This window comes from Grammomys surdaster, unplaced genomic scaffold, assembly GCF_004785775.1.
Source record: "Grammomys surdaster isolate TR1022 unplaced genomic scaffold, NIH_TR_1.0 234, whole genome shotgun sequence".
Taxonomy (NCBI): Eukaryota; Metazoa; Chordata; class Mammalia; order Rodentia; family Muridae; genus Grammomys; species Grammomys surdaster.
Window position 1 is genome coordinate 3,591,530 of NW_021604679.1, and position 15,910 is coordinate 3,607,439.

Below are 15,910 nucleotides of genomic sequence, written 5' to 3' on the forward strand. Positions count from 1 at the left end.
ACACTCCCTGATCTGCTCACACTCCCTGATCTGCTCACACTCCCTGATCTGCTCACATTCCCTGATCTGCTCACACTCCCTGATCTGCAGTCCTTGCTCCCTTCCGTGCTCCCTGCTCCCCTAGACCCTTGCTACCATGGCCACTTCTGCTACTCCTGGTTTCCTACAGCGATGTAGTTTATCAGGTAAAACCATAGAGTAGGTGGTCCCTTACAAAATGACCCCTCTGACCTTGACTGCTGGCCTCACCATTGTCCTGCAGGATCCTGGCCTGCCAAGCGGGATGATTTTCAGATTCTCTGTATGACTTAGATTCTGAGCGTTCACTTACCTATGATAGTATGATTTCTCTGACTGCCTCCCAGGAGAATCTGCCTGGAGCACCCTGTGACCTTGTTTGCGTTCCAGTGCCTCTGCTGAATTGTAGCCTCCTAGGAGCCATGTCATCTTCCTCTGTGAACTGACTGTAGGAGGTCCAGTGGTTTTGGCCCCAAGAACAGGTGAGAGGGAACATTGCCCATTAGGAACAGGAGTTGAGTAAGATGCTAGGGTCCCTCATAAGAGGGCTTCTCAGTGTGAGTTCTAGAAACTGAGAAAGACAGGATCTGAAGATTACATACTCCTTCTGGCTGCTGGGGCTAGCTACCCCACCCCATAAGCAGTTGAAAGAAGTTTGGGCTCAAGGCTTAGACCCTTGCTGTTCCTTCTTCCTGGAATGCTGTTCCTGGGGCTCACTGTCTTCTTTCTCTCTGGCCCCAGCTTATGATTGATTCCCTTCTGGGTGACCATCCCTGCTTCCTAGCTCCTCTCTGATGACATCACTTTGGTTTTGTTTTTTTGTTTTGTTTTTTTAGCAGACTTCAAGACTTAATTTGCCAGCTACCTGTTTATTCACTACGGTCCCCTGACATGAATTTAGGGCTGTTTGCTCAGTTTCCTGTGGTGTCACCTGCATCTGGAAAGGTGCCTGCCATGTGTGGTTTTGGACAGTATCAGGCCCTTCTGCCTAAGAGACAAAGTATTGGCTCGGGTGGGCCTGCAGATGGCTGCTACCACTGAGGCAAGATGAGATCAACAGGCTTTGAGGGAGCTTTGTGAAAAGCCCACAACAATGCTCAGCTTCTAAGTGCGAGCAGATGACAACTGTGGGTTTTCAGGCACACAGCAAGTCCCATGTTGCACAAGTGAAGTGACATCACACAGCAGAGCAGATTGGAAGTTATAAGCAACAAACAAGCTCTGATATCAGACTAGGGGAGATAATCTTTGATCCTGGGTCAGACTCTTTGCCTTCCTGAGCTCTTGGGAAGACTAGGAAGCTAGAAACCCGGATGTCTCCACCTAGAAAGGCCTTTATCACCAATGGCAAAAGGGCCTTGTCCTCCCCAAGATAGGCTTCTAATGGAGCTTTCGGGGCTGCACTTGCTGTGTAAATCTGAGCACAGACCTTGCATCTGTGCCATGTTTTGCTAGAGCCAGGCATTCCCAATGTCCTGGGCTGAAAGAGCGAGGCTCTGATGCACGTAATTTGCACTGCCTCTGTCCCCATCACCAAGTGACTCCCACCCACACATGCCTGGGGCTTTGAGGGAAGATGATGGCAGCCAGCCAGCAAATGGACTTGCCCAGTATAGTCTCCCTGTGTGGGCCACAGGGCCAGCTGTCCCCATCTCTCCTTCCCTTGCCCTACCTGAAACACCACGGTCTAGTCTGCATTCCTGTCTGAGGGTTTTCTGTGTCCCTCATGAAGGGCTCTGGAGTTGACAGAGTTCTCTGAAAGAACTCCAGTGGAGCTTCCAGAGAGATGCAAGGATGCAACATCAGGTGTAGAGGGCTCCTTCCTCAGGGAACAGGCATAGGATCTGCACAAACATGAAGCTTATAGGAGCCAGAGGTATAGACTCACAGGGTTCACTTGCTGGGGCCTGTTTGCTTTGGGAAGGCCAAAGAAATCATCTCATGGGAATTTAGTGCCAGGTAGAACTTAGGGTGAGGGTGCAGCAGGGGTCAGCTGGGTGTCCTTGCATATCTCTTTCTACCTGGGTTCTCCAAGCAGGTACTTGGGGACAGGCTTGATGGGGACAACACAAGACACTTCTATAATAGTAATGGCTGCCTGGCTCCAGGCTTCACCCTCTTTCTTGCTTCTGGGAGTAGACATCAGGGGTGGCCTGCTTATTGTTGGAGAAGTCTGTGGCAGGGTACCATGCATTTGTTTCTTACAGCTCGAGATTCACCCCAGGATGAGAGGTCCATAGGGTGGGGTTCACAATGGCAAAGGTCTGAAGGCCCCAGAAAGTGAGGTCCATTCAGTTTTGCTGTGGTTCCATCCCCAATAATAATACAGAATGTTCATGACCCCTGTGACCTTAGCACTGGAAAAGGCACAACTCAGAACAGGCAGGGTGTCGGGGCGTCACAATCATCAAGAACAATTGCAGCCAGTGTTTCCTGTACTCCTGGCTCAGGGGAGCATGGAGTGGGCTCAGAACTCAAATGGAGGCTCCCTAAGTTCACAGAGAAATGAGCCAGTGTGAACTGGGGCTGGGTCCTGATGAAGTATGGGTCACCATATTTCCTGTTTCCTATATGAGAAAAGCAAGATATATTCTTGCTTCCCCCAACCCCAAAGAAGAAGAGAGGCAAAGAGGTTCTTCTGGGGGTCTGGGCTCTTGCCTCCCTCCTGTCCCTTGCCAACAGTTCTCTGGTGAGCCAGCCTGCTGGGCTGCTGCTCAGCTGCCCTGACCACTGATATCTGGTCTTGGAATCTCCCTGACTCCTTATTCTGGAGGCTATGGACAATGACCAGTTGAGAAATAATGGAAGTTGCTATATTTATCCAGATGAACCCTTGCTCAAACAGCCATGACCTGGATGGGTCACTCGTGTCAGTCTACATGGAAGTGGGGGGAGGGGACCTTCATTCTACTCCACACTAGCTTCTTCAAGTCAAGTAGGCAAACATGTCGAGACCATGTAGCTATGGAGACACGGCTGAGTGACAGGAGAGGAGGTGGGGAAAGCATCAGACCTAACCTAGAAGGGCTGGGGACAGGACTGACTTGGGTGATAAAGAGAATAACAATGGAGCCTGTTAAGCAGCACTCACATGCCAGGACCTGATCTAGCCACACACACACACACACACACACACACACACACACAACAGATCTTCAGTAATGGAGGCCTTGCGTAGTAAGCGCCCTCACACTGCAGATGAGTAAGCCAAAGCACAGAGGGGACGAGCTCCTTTCTAGAATCCCACAGCCAAGTGGCAGAGCTGAAACATGTGTCCAGAGAGTCTAAGTAGAGACCTCACAGTCTTAACCACTGTGCTGTAGCGGAGAGGGAGAGATATCCACATGCATTTGCTGGATCCAGTCCATAACGTACATTGTCCCTGCAGGCCTGGGCACAGTATGACTTTGGCTATGAGCTATCAGGTCTGGAAGGGCAGAGGAGGGAAGGAATGAACGCATTGCATAATACCTATGTACCAGGCTGTGTGTAAAGTCACTTCACAGAAACCTAACAGCTCTGAAAGGGGAGGTACCGGTGCCTGCTCACAGGAGAGGCAATGGAGGGACAGTTTAGAGACGTGCTGACAACCGGTGCAGAGTTGTTTGACTTGAAAGCTCTTTAGTTTCCCCTAGTGTCCCCGAAAGGTCAGAGTGTGGCACATACTACTCTCTCCCAAGACTTTATTGTTCAGCCCATCTAGTGTGTTGGTGGGAGGGAGACAGATTGGGCAGGGAACTGAGTGTCCAGAAAGGAACCGGAGCCCTTACCGTAGAAAGCGGGTAAGCTCTGGGGTGGGGCAAACGCCAGGAATCTGTTTTATTTTCACTGTTCCTTATAGGGAGCTCTCTTGTACATCAACATTAGGAGTTTGGTCACTAGATCTCCAGATTGTTTTAGAACAACCTGGTTTGGACCCTCTGAAAGCAAGGCCAGAGCAGAGCCCTGCTGGAGGCCCAGCTTCCCCAGATGGTGGAGCAGAGCGGGCCACCGGCTGCAGGCATCAGCAGGACATTCTGCACCCTATAAAAAGACAAATACCCTGGCTGCCAGAGGCTTAGCTTCCAGCCTGCGGAGGACACTGGGTGGCAACCTGAACCCCAGGAATGTGGCAGAGGCCTGGAGTGTCCTATGATGCTGTAGGGTTGGCTGCTCTGGAGCAGAGAAGGGACTGAATGGGTGGAGTCTGGAGAGTAACTCACAGTGTCCATGTAGGAGGTGAAATCTCCTATGACTGTTAGAAAAAACCATCCAGAACTTAGAAGCAGGGTGCAAGACCACTGTAATGTCAAGGTGGAATTTTATTAATTTTTAACATTGATTATTTTATTTGTTTGTTTGTTTGTTTAGTTAGTTAGTTATTGGATTATTTTGTTTGTTTATTTGTTTAGTTATTAGAGGAGGGTGAGTGTGCTATTGTATTAGTGTAGAGGCCAGAGGACAACTTGTGGGAATTGACTCTCTCCTTTCACCGTGTGGGGTCCTGGGCATCTGACTGGGGACATCAGGCCTGGCAGCAAGCACCCCTACCCACTGAGCAATCTGGCCAGACCCACAATGGAATATTTTATAAGTTATTTAACTGCCTAAGGCAGGGTCTTTCAATATCAGCCCTAACTGACAGTGGGGTCAGATACTTATGGCTGTCCTGTACCATGTGTACATGCATACTGGTACATGTGTCTGTTCCTCTACTCCACGGTTCTAGACATTGCAAATGTCCCTTGATGGGCAGAAACTCCTTTTGTTGCTCCTTTGGAAACCACTGCCTTGAGGGGCGTTCCCATGTTTTATTCTCACTACTGGGTCCTGAAGAGATGGGCTATGTAGAGACAGCCTCCAGAGTAAGCTTTCTTGCCCACATGCTGTTTATTCGCCACTAGTCCTATTGTGTCCTTTCTCCACTGTCATTAGCCCTCTTCCCCCAGTTCTCTGTGAACCAGCTTCACCTTCCTGCTCATTCTCGTGTGTGGGTTCATCCCTGACACATGCTCTTTCTCTGTCTTAATCAGTTATGGCTCACCCTGTGAACGTCATACTTTGACTTAGGATTGCTTTGAAAGAATAGATTATAGCAAAAGCAATCTGTTTATAATTGGTAATTAGGAACTCTGATCATCATGGATGGTTCTCATGGGTCCCCTAAGGTCAGCCAAAACTACAGCCATGGCCCTCCCAGAAAGTACTTTTGAAGTCAGGCCAGGAGCAGCCCCCTTTCAAAGCTTGGGTTTGGGACAAGATAGGAGAGTTTGGGGCTGCACCAGCCAAAGTCCCCACCCCTACCCTGTGCGGAGATACAGCAAGGTTCTTTCCTGGGTAAGTCAGTCCTGGAGGCTAGACCAGACACTCCGAGCATCTTCTGTGGCCTGAGCAACAGTTTCATAGTCAGGAGAAGCAGGATTACAGTGAGAGACCAGAGCTCTGATTGTTTCCTCCCCTGTCCTCTCTCTTCCAGTGCTGACTGGTCTGCAAAGGGCACAGGCATGATCTAGAGCCAGCTGGGCCAGGCAATGATTTAGCCTCTTTGCATCTACCAGAGGTGATGCTAACTGAGAAACATATGAACTATACTGTATAGAATGGAGCCTTCTACAAACATTCAGTGTTACCGTCACCCATGAGGCAGTCTGATCAGACACACTGGATAGAATGGAGCCCTCCACAAACACTCTGTTGCTGTTGCTCATGATGATGGGGAACCAGGAAGGCTGGTTGGACACACTGGGGCCTCAAAGAGAGATGAAGGGCTAAAGCAAACAGGTACAGATAGTGGGTTGGATGAAGAGGAATTTATTTCCCCCATTACCGGGGATTGAACCTAGGACTTTATGGATGGATGCTGGACAAGCATATTGTCATTCCCTCAATGGAAGGAAGGATTTTTTTTATCTGACATGATCATTTGGTACAGCCACTAGGAATTGTATTCCTGGGTTCTAGAATAACCTAAGGCTCTAGTGACCAGGGCCTGCCTGGCTGGGTCACCCATTCTGAGGAACACGGAATCCCTCAACATGAAGGTCTTTATGTTGATGTACAAGGTGCTACAGCCTAGATCTTCATCCACACAAAAACCTCTTTCAAGTACGCCAGGTCGTTCCACCACAAACAAGGATACTGAGGAAACGTGGGGATCATGCAATATGGCCAAGAACACATATCCATGAAGGGACTAGGACTCAGGAGTATCCATTCTAGTCCAGATCCACTGCCCTAACCACCATGCTATACTGCTCCTCTAAAGTGACTGATCTTAGAACCCACACCCCCATCCATCACTGGACCGTAAGGCTTTCCAGGACACGATACCAACAGTCTGGTCCTCATCTTGCTACCTCTTGACCTATTGTGTATTCCCATAACTTTTTGCCCTATCTGGGCCTCAGTTTCCTCTTCGGTTTGGGAAGGACCTGTGGCTTCCCTGCTGATGTACAATAGGCAGAACCAGAAGGGTACCCCAGGCCCAAATGCAGGTCTGGTGCTCTCATGGACTGCTAGAAAAGAGAGGAGAATGGGAGAGGATTTTGAGGGGACTGAGCTCATCCCCTCAGTCAAGTGCCAGGGCACTCAATCATAGCCATGGTCCAACACTCAGACTTGGCTTGTGCGAGGCACTGACAGGGAGCCATTTTTGCTTGCTCCACATCCTAGCTGGTCTGGCACATGCCACACCAGGAGACCTTTGTCGCTAAATACTCTGCCCTGCAGAACCAATTATCCAAGCTGTAGACACAGGTACCTGTAACCCAAATGGTTGATTATGAACTTACCTTACTCCCCAAGCTGCCTTTCTGAGTGACACTACCACCTGTCTGTCCCCTGCTCTGAAACCCTAGCGCCATTTTTGCCTTCCTCAAGCTCTGTTTCTACAACCCCTTTCAGTTAGTCATCTTCAGTAGTCAGCAAGTCCCATCCAGCACATTTCATGAATCTCTCTCAAGGCCACCCTCTTATTTTTCTCCATCCCCAGGACCTGTGTCAGTTCCTATAGGGGCAGTGTTGTGTGCCTTTCCTAGATCCCATTTGCCCCCATGTGGGGGCCTGCAATGCTTTTAAAAATATTGCCCTGATGGGGTGGAGAGATGGCTCAGTGGTTAACAGCACTAGCTGCTCTTGTAGAGGACCTGGATATTTACAACCATTTCCACATAGAATAAAAATAAACACATTTTTAAAATGCAAAACCCCTTTGCCCATGTAGCTCCTTCATCCCAAACAAACCCTCTTTCTGAGGCACCTTCCTCTGGTACCATGAAAGCATACTCCCACCGCACCCCTCATCCCTCACCAACACCTGAGGTATCACTGGGGGTGGGAACAGGGATTGGGACTCCATTCATATAAAAATGGAAGAATTTCCCCCCAAAGTAGAAAATCCCCACTCATAAAGGTGCTAAAATAAAACAGAATCTATTTATCTTTTTCCACCTCATCTTTAATGACCATGGCTATGGCATTACCTATCACTGGACTATCGTACGGGTAAGGTCAGACCTTCTGCTGACACCTCTTCTACCTTCCTCACCACTATCAGTCAGCATCCTGTGACCCAGCTAGATATGAAGAAGGGAGCCAGGCACTTCTCCATACCACAAACCTGCTACTGCAGACCATGGTGCACAAGCAAAACTGAATGGCATCTAGCCCTCCACTCCAGGAGACACTGTGTCGCTAGATGAGGGCTGCGTCTTAGACTCTCAGCTCTGCAGAGCAGCCCACTGTGCGGGATACGGCCAGACCAAGGTGGGAACATCTACAACCATGCCCATCCTTCCCACTCCCAGATTTCTGCCAGGGAGCCTAGGGCCCCAGGGAGGGAACAATCTAAGAACCTGTGCTTAGAGTCAGAAGGTGGCAGAATTCAAGAGTTTGTGGGGGTCGAGTCTCCAAGCTGCCAGGGTCACTGTCACAGGGAACTCTACTTACAAAACACAATTCAAAGATGAAAAGAAAATTTCAAGCCAGGCAGTGGTGGCGCACGCCTTTAATCCCAGCACTTGGGAGGCAGAGGCAGGCGTATTTCTGAGTTCGAGGCCAACCTGGTCTACAGAGTGAACTCCAGGACAGCCAGGGCTATACAGAGAAAACCTGTCTTGAAAAACCAAAAAGAAAAAAAAAAGAAAGAAAAATTCAATGCCATGACCCAGAGCACTCATTCCAAGGGCTGGTACAGATACGTAGCCACAAGACGCTGGTCCTGCCTGCATCCTTCAGGCCTTGAGTTAAATATTCTAACTTTTCGAGAGCCTTTCTGACCCCAAGACTAGTTTAGATTCTCTTCCTCAGACCTCAGATGTTGCTCATTTCATTTTTAAGTGCACATTTAGCTGATTACATTGTAATTAATTGTTTAATTGGCTTAATTAATTGAGCTCTGTGAAGATGGGAACTGTTCTCTTGGTTCACAATGACATCTGGGGAGTATTTCCAGGCACTGAATATATATTTATAAAATTAGCAAGGAAACTTATTGAGATTTCATCCTAGAGTCTCCCCTTTTAAAAGATAAGTGTTGTAGACAACTGGAATATTGCCAACTTTCTGTAGGCTCTAAGTAACCATAAGGATAAGGGGAGAGGTAAATGCTTAATTCACTTTCCTTCTGCTCTGTCCCTTTCATTGTCCTCTTCTGGGTGTTGGGGAGATAATTATGATGGACAAGTGATGCTGAGGGGGCCCCAGGATGCTGAGGAGGCTCCAGGATGCTGAGAGGACCTCGGGATGCTTAGGGGACCTCAGGAGCTGAGAGGGCCTTAGGCAGAAGTGGCCTTTGACCTGGGGTGTGGCCTCTTCTCTTGGGACTTCACAGTAGAGAGTCAGATTAGAGTTCTTCCCAGGTGGTTATGTCTCCTGGAGTGCTGGCTTGCCAGGCGATGCTGGCCAGCTTGCCCTCTTCTAGGACACTCACTATGGTATGTCTCTGAGCTCCAGATCTGACTGAAGCTCTGCAGCTCCAGTCCACAGAATAAAAGGAAACACCACAGTACTATTCAGTAAACCATTTTGTTTTCAAGTTGGAAGACCATATAATCACTAAGGTGTGATTTGATGTCCTTAAAAGCAGGCAGCTTCTTGCAAAATAGTCAACTTTGTGTGTGTGTTCATGCACACACGTGTGCCCATGTAGGTATGTACACATTCATGTGTGTGTAGGTATACATGTGTGCATATGCATGTGTGTACGTGTGTACAAGCATGTGGAGGCCAGAGGGCAACCTGGGAGCTGTCCACCTTGTTTTTTGAGCTACAGTCTCTCAGTAGCAACAAGAGTTCACTGGTTCAGCTGGGAAAGCTGCCCAGTGAGCCCTGGGAATCCTTCCGTCTGCACCTTCCCAGTGCTAGGATCATAAGCACACACTACCAAAAGCATTCAGTTGCTTAAAGTGCACATGGAATCAAAATTTGAAGTCATGAAGCACAAAGTGGACCAAGAATTCTCCCCAAATCCATGAGCAAGGGTACTTGAGCTTCTTTTGCAGAAGGCCCCAGTTGCACACAGTAACATCTCAGCAGCATCTCTGGCAGCAGAAGCAGCGCTGGCCCTGCCTTCGTTGAGTCCCACTCCCCTTCCATTCCAGGAACTTGGTTATTTCCATTCCCAGCAAGCACACATTTAGCACTCAGCGTCTCCCCAGTTCAGAATAGATTGCCATGGAAACCAGGCTGAGAAGAGGCAGAGATACACACTCTGGTCCTGGATATATGCAGATGGGCCTCGTCTCTCCAAACTCTATGATTTCAGCGCAGAGAAAGGCACTGGAGAATGGGATTCCATTGTCCTGTCCTGGTGCGTGTGTGTGTGTGTGTGTGTGTGTGTCTGTGTGTGTGTGTGTGTGTGTGTGTCTGTGTCTGTGTCTGTGTCTGTGTCTGTATGTGTCTGTGCATCTTCTAGCCTCTGAGGACATTATGAGTACCCACTCAAAGTCACACATGTATAAATAAAAATATTTTAAAAATATGTATAAGAGCAAGTTGCAAAGACAATAAGACCAGGGTATGCGGCCCTGTTGGAAGGTTATGTAGGTGCTATCCTGCATGATGTACCTAGACTCCAAACCTCAAGAGTTCCAAGTGGGGTTTTATTTCTATCTATCTATCTATCTATCTATCTATCTATCTATCTATCTATCTCTTTTCAGAGACCTAATATCATACCATGGAGATCACTGTAAAGATTCAATAACTCAAAGATGACAACCACTCACTGCAGAATTTGCTGTGTTGTTGGTGGAGGGGCAGGAGAGAGTGACACTGTAGGCCTGCAATGCCCTTTCTGCAGAGTTCTGTATCATATGCCCCTAGCAGCTCAGTGTAGGCAGCCTTCCGGATGCTATCCAGAGAAGGAGGTTGGTGCTCAGCATCCCTGGCTCACCCTGCTGTGGCCCAGCTTCCACATCTGTCTTGGTACTACTTCTGGGAGTTCCTGGGAAAGCTCCATAAGTTTGCGCCTGGCGGGTGCTTGGCATTGTGAATGTTGTCTGACAGGTATCATGGAATTGGGCTGACTATGTTTGGTCTGATAAGCTTCGGGGCCACTTAGTAGCGCAGCATCAGTCTGCCTTGTGAGGGAGCCATGACAGCATCTCCCACCTCCCAAGTGCAAGGTGACTTCCAGGCTGGAGCTGCAGAACTCAAGAGAAAAGGTGGGAAGGCTTTCTTACCAGGCCAAGGTTCAAAGTGTTGTTGTCATCCTCGGGCATGGGAAGATACACTGCCAGAGCCACACAATTGGCAAAGATGGTGAGCAAGATGATGGTCTCGAAGGGTCTGGAACCAGAGTTAAGGAGAATCCTTGTACGACCTGTGGGATTTGTGGGGTTGAGGGCAAGAAACTCCTAAAGGCTAGTCTGGATGATCACTATAGTGCTAAGAGACAGTCAGGCCACACAGTGATTTGTGGGGGCTTGTACCCCAAAATGGCTCGGCGGGGGGTGCTGAAGATTGCTTGCGTTCAAGCTGAATAGGACTGGGAAAGGGGGAAAGTGGAGAGGAAAGCCAGATTTCAGAGCTATGTGCATGCACTCATGTGTGCAGGCTTGCACTCCCAGATACATCTGCTCCCCCACTCCCAGTGGCCAGTTCCAGAGGGCGTGCTGGACTGACTGGTCATTTAGAAAGCAAATGTGAAATGGGAAAGCCAGACAGAGTCCTTGGTGTATGGGTGTGGTGGGGAACGAAAGGCATGATATGTAGATAGATTTGGATAAAAACCCCATTTGCTTCCCAGAAGCTTCAGCATTTGAAGAGAGACAAGGGGCAGGGTTGGCATGGAATAGATCTGTAAGAGGAGTGGGCTCAAGAGAGTAGAGTAGAGAAAAGGGGGACCCTGCCAGGGGGAGGTTCCGGCTCTCGCTGGAGACGGCAAGGAGGAAGTGAGCTGGAGGTATTGGGGCCTGGCACAGTGTAGCAAGGAGGATCGGGCCTGACCCCAGACCTGCTGTCTCTCCATAGCTCCATGGCTCCCTTAACCTTCCAGCTACTCCCCGGTCTCCCTTTTCCCAAGGAACAGCTGATGAAATCTCATTCTTCCAGGGCATGTCAAAAATATTTCAAATATTTCTGACTCTCTCAGAACCCACTCAACACAGGCCTCCTCTCTGCAGCCCCTCCTTTCCCCCCAAATAACCCAGATATTTTCATTGTTATTTCCAGAACAAACCCAAAGAGAGATTGAGGGCGCTACTTCTGAGCTAAAACATCCACGTTTGCTCGCCAGCATCCTGGAGCCAATAAGAGCAGGTCTTCCCTCAAATCCACTTTTCCAGTTCCATTTGTAACTGGGACTTGAGCCAGTGGAGGCTGTTCCTGGACTGTCCAGCTTTCTCCATCCTCCCTCTGTGGAGGATTTCCTCAGGAGCTGCTGTGTCCTTCATCTTCTTATTCAAAACCTTGGGTGGTACCCCCATGATGACAGAGACCTGAACACACTTAGAAAGGCTCCTATGAACACAGGCCCTCCCCAAGATGCTCAACAGCTCAATGGTTGCCACCTATGACCCAAGTGTTCTCCTCAGGCTCTGAGAAGCTCCTTTCCATTGTGGTGGAATCCTCCCTTCCTGCTTTCACAGAGGTTCCTTATGCTGGTCTGGGGTAGGTTCACTCCTTTCCAAGAACCTAGGTCACCCTGGTGCTAAAAGTCCAAGCTTTGTATCTACCCTGTACCCCTCATTCCTGCCTCCCACACCCTCCCTGCTCCTTCTTGCTCTGGTGCTAAAAAGGATACTTCCATTCCACGATGCTGATGCAGGCCTTCCTCAGGGGGTTCTGGAGAGTCAAGCAGAACAAGGCCCGGGGTGGCCTCGGCAGAATCTCAGGAACAGGTTTCTTAGGCTGCTTCTTCCTCAGGCCCTCATCCTGAGGTGAGGACGGCTCCATGCTTTCCCTGACACCTCTCCTTTCCCTCTATCCCCTAGCCCACTGCTCTCTGCTCCCTGGGTCCCCAATGCCCCCACCTTGGGGACTGGACCTGACTGAGCCTCTCCTGCTGAGGCAGTCAGACAGGGCGGGCGTGGGGGTGGGAGGATTACTCCCTCTGCTCCCAGCGAGTAAAATTAGCCCCTGCTGCCCAGCCCAAGCTCCTGCCGCCAGGCAGCTGTCATTCCTTCCAGTCCAGCCAGTGACATCCCGATCTGCCCCCAAGGAGGCAAGGACTGGGTGTAAAGGGGCAACTTATTATATCCAGGCTTGAGATGGGGTAGGGTAGGGGCATGGGGAGGCAGGAAGGCTTCACAGCTCAGACAATGGGGTTTAGGGAGAGAAGCCTGTGGAGTGGAGCCACAAACTTCGGACAGGTCCTTCGTATGGAGATTAAGTTTCTCCCCACCCCAGCTCCATGGCCCTGTCCAGAGAATGTGTTGCGTGGTGCCTAGCTCAGCATATCTCCACTCATGCCAGTCTCAGTGTCTGTCAGGATTTGACCAGGACCCCTCTCACACTTGCCATGCCTATGGCTTCTCCTGTCAGATACACAGCCGCTCTCACGCTAGTGGGAAAGGCTCCAGGCAATCTTGAATGTACACTGCTCTCACAGGGCCCCTGACCCTCAGATCCCTCACTATACAAGGTCTGTGTGCTCTCTCCCGAGAACCCTGGCCCTCCAGCATTCAGTCTTAGCATACGCTGAGCTCTGGAAATATTAACTGACTGCATGAGCTAGCAAACATCCCAAGGTAGAGAAGGGGTAGGCATAGACAATAATTCAGGAATCACAAAATTCAACAATCCCTTTTTATTTAGCCCTTGATGTAAACACAATGTCAATAGATCCTAGAAGCTTACAAGTCTTGGGAATTAAGTCCTCAACTTGGGAAAAGACCAGAAGAGACTATGCTGAAGGGTAGGAGAGTGAGCCAATGGGTGCCAGATCTCTCTCTCTCTCTCTCTCTCTCTCTCTCTCTCTCTCTCTCTCTCAAACGCACACCCTCCTCCCAAGTCAGTCAGCTCCCAAGTCTGTTAGCTCCAGGGTGTTGAACACAAGCAGCTGCCTGGTTTCACCTCCCTTGTCCCTCCCTCAGAATTCCTGCTCTTTAGAGGCCATCAAGTTCCTCTCTAGTATTTGAGGCCATCTTGTGGAAGGCCCAGGCATGGCGCATAATTGTCAAAGTGCAGCTGCCTTACAGGGGACTTGGTGTGGTGGACAGCAGAGACGCGCTGAGCCTGGTCCAGGAGCTGTCCAGGGCTCTGCTCCTCACCGCAGTCATCACCTCCTGGGATTCCTATCTCGCCATCTCTACCCCAGGCCCGCACGTCTGGCTCAAGTGGGTGGAGGTGGAATCATGGACCTGGAACACCACTGTCCCGTCCGGCACAGATGACCCAGAAGCCCCTAAGCTGTTTCCTAGAGGGACAAGTCAAAGGGCCAGATCAAAGACTGGGTTCCTCCGACTCCAAAAAAGGCGAAGAGGAAAAGGAGGACCCATTGGACTCGGCCACCAGGGAGGGTGGCTGCGGTGCGGTACCGTGGCCCACGTGGGCGGGCGTCGGGGAGGTGGCGGTGGGTGGCGCGCCGTCGGGGGCGGCACTCAGCAGCTCCTGCAGGTACTTGATGTAGCGGATGGCGGCGCGCAGTGTCTCCACCTTGCTGAGCCGCTTCTCAGCCAGGGCGCCAGGGAGGTGGCCGCGGAGGCGCGCGTAGCCCTCGTTCACACACTTGACCCGCTGCCGCTCGCGCTCGTTGCGCTTCTGGATGAAGGCGGGCTCGAACGGGTAGTCGTAAACCCCGAAGGCGCCCGGGAAGGGCACATAGGGGAACACCCCAGTGTAGGCTTCATAGTAAGGCGCCTCGGAGTGGCCCGGGTACAGCAGAAAGGGCACGTTGCTCAAGGATTCGGTGGCTGCCAGCGGTGTCTGTCCTGCAGGGGCCACGACACCCAGCTGCATGCCCCCCGGGGACCCGTGGTCCACCAGAGCTCGACAGAAGTTACTGTTCATTGTGCCCTGTGGAACTGGACCCAGAGTGAGGCCCTCCAAATGGCCTCTGCAAGGGGTCTGTATGTCCTGACAAAGGGGACAAGTCACATCGCTAGCACTCTGGGGAGCTGCGAGTTGCTAATGTGTCATTTTGCCGTTTTGAATTGACTTGGACTTCCTAACGTGAGTCATAGCTCTGGACAAGTGCAGCGCCTTGTAGAGGCTCAACAGGTACCTGCTGTGATGGTGCCTGCGGGGCCATGTGTTGAGCAATCTGAGGACTTTCTCCCTCTCCCCTAGTCCTCCTGGACTGAAAGTCTTGCCTCTTCCTGCAGCCCAGCACCGGCACTGCCCCTGGCTCTAGCTGAGAGCCTCCATGACCAGATCCCCTAGTTCTTGTTCCTCTCTGGATCTTGTTTCAGGATCCCCAAACTGTGGGGACATGGGCAGAGGCAGAGAGCACTTGTCAGCTCAGCAGAAGAGATCCCAGCACTTTGCTAAAAGAAGAAGAGTGAACAGCATGTCACTAAGGAAAGACCTTTGTGGTACTCCTATCTCCAGAAACGATCAGGAGGAAAGAGAATGGGGATTTGGAGACCTGGTGGTCTGAGCCCACATCTTGTGTTCACCCCCCAATAGTCAGATGGCATCCTTGAGTCAAATTTCCATATTTGGAGAGACAGAAAACATTCTTTACAGTTCCTAAGATGACAACCAAAAGAGTAAAAACACACCCCAAAGCACCCCATAATGATAACGGCAGCTACTAATATTTCCTTTGAGAATTGGGATCATCTCCTCACGTCTACCTTCCAGGGCCTGATATCTAAACCAGGAGAAAGCCTACTGAGGGGAGGAGGGGTGGCTAAAGAGATGGCTTCGTGATTAAGAGCAGGTACTGCTTTTCACAGAGGACTGGGTTTCCAGCAGCCAGAGGCTCAAAACTGCATGCTTACAATAGCTACAGAGAACCGGAGGCCCTTTGCTTCCAAGGGCACCTGTGCTCACCTGCACAGATCCATAACACAGAGACATGATCCACAGTAGTAACATTGTTTAAAGGAGCTGATCGAACTAACAGGAGGACTTGCAGCAGCTATCTCAAGTTAACACAAGCCTTTCTCTCGTGAATGAAAGATAACCCTGATTACAAAGCGCTAAGAGGTTACCTATTTCAAAGCTCCCAGCCAGGAAGACTGTCACCTGACCCTTCCCTGTCCACATGGGTCTAGATGGGTCTCACAACCTCTTGGTTTTCTCTTCTATGGCACCTTACAAGGTGTCTTCTATATCTTTTCTTTTCTATTTTTCTTTCCCCTTTGGCTTTTGGAGACAGGGTTTCTCTGTGTAGCCTTCACCATCTTGGAACTCACTTTGTATCTGCCCAAGCTGAGCCCTGTCCCTAGTATGTAATAGATGCTTCATAAATCCTGTCTGAATAACCAAGAAAGAGGATTAGGCCAAAAACTGGGTTTGGCAGGGT

The 15,910-nt window shown here is 50.2% G+C and overlaps 2 protein-coding genes across 4 annotated transcripts in view; both read right to left on the reverse strand.

Annotated features, from left to right (window-relative positions):
• Cacna1s (calcium voltage-gated channel subunit alpha1 S) overlaps positions 1-12,551 on the reverse strand; it is a 67,223-nt gene extending 54,672 nt beyond the window's left edge. For 2 of the 3 annotated variants that reach the window (XM_028773803.1, XM_028773800.1), the window contains exons 1-2: positions 12,242-12,490; positions 10,680-10,785 (exon numbers count right to left, since the gene is read on the reverse strand). In XM_028773803.1, coding sequence (XP_028629636.1) covers positions 10,680-10,785; positions 12,242-12,393 — 258 coding nt within the window. In that variant the 5' untranslated portion in view covers positions 12,394-12,490. Of the gene's footprint in view, positions 1-10,679; positions 10,786-12,241 lie in introns of all 3 variants that reach the window. The other variant, XM_028773802.1, reaches the window with a different exon arrangement.
• Positions 12,552-13,881: 1,330 nt separating this feature from the next.
• Ascl5 (achaete-scute family bHLH transcription factor 5) lies at positions 13,882-14,448 on the reverse strand. The gene has a single exon (XM_028773769.1). The coding sequence runs from the start codon at positions 14,446-14,448 to the stop codon at positions 13,882-13,884; it is 567 nt and encodes a 188-aa protein (XP_028629602.1).
• Positions 14,449-15,910: the final 1,462 nt, after the last annotated feature.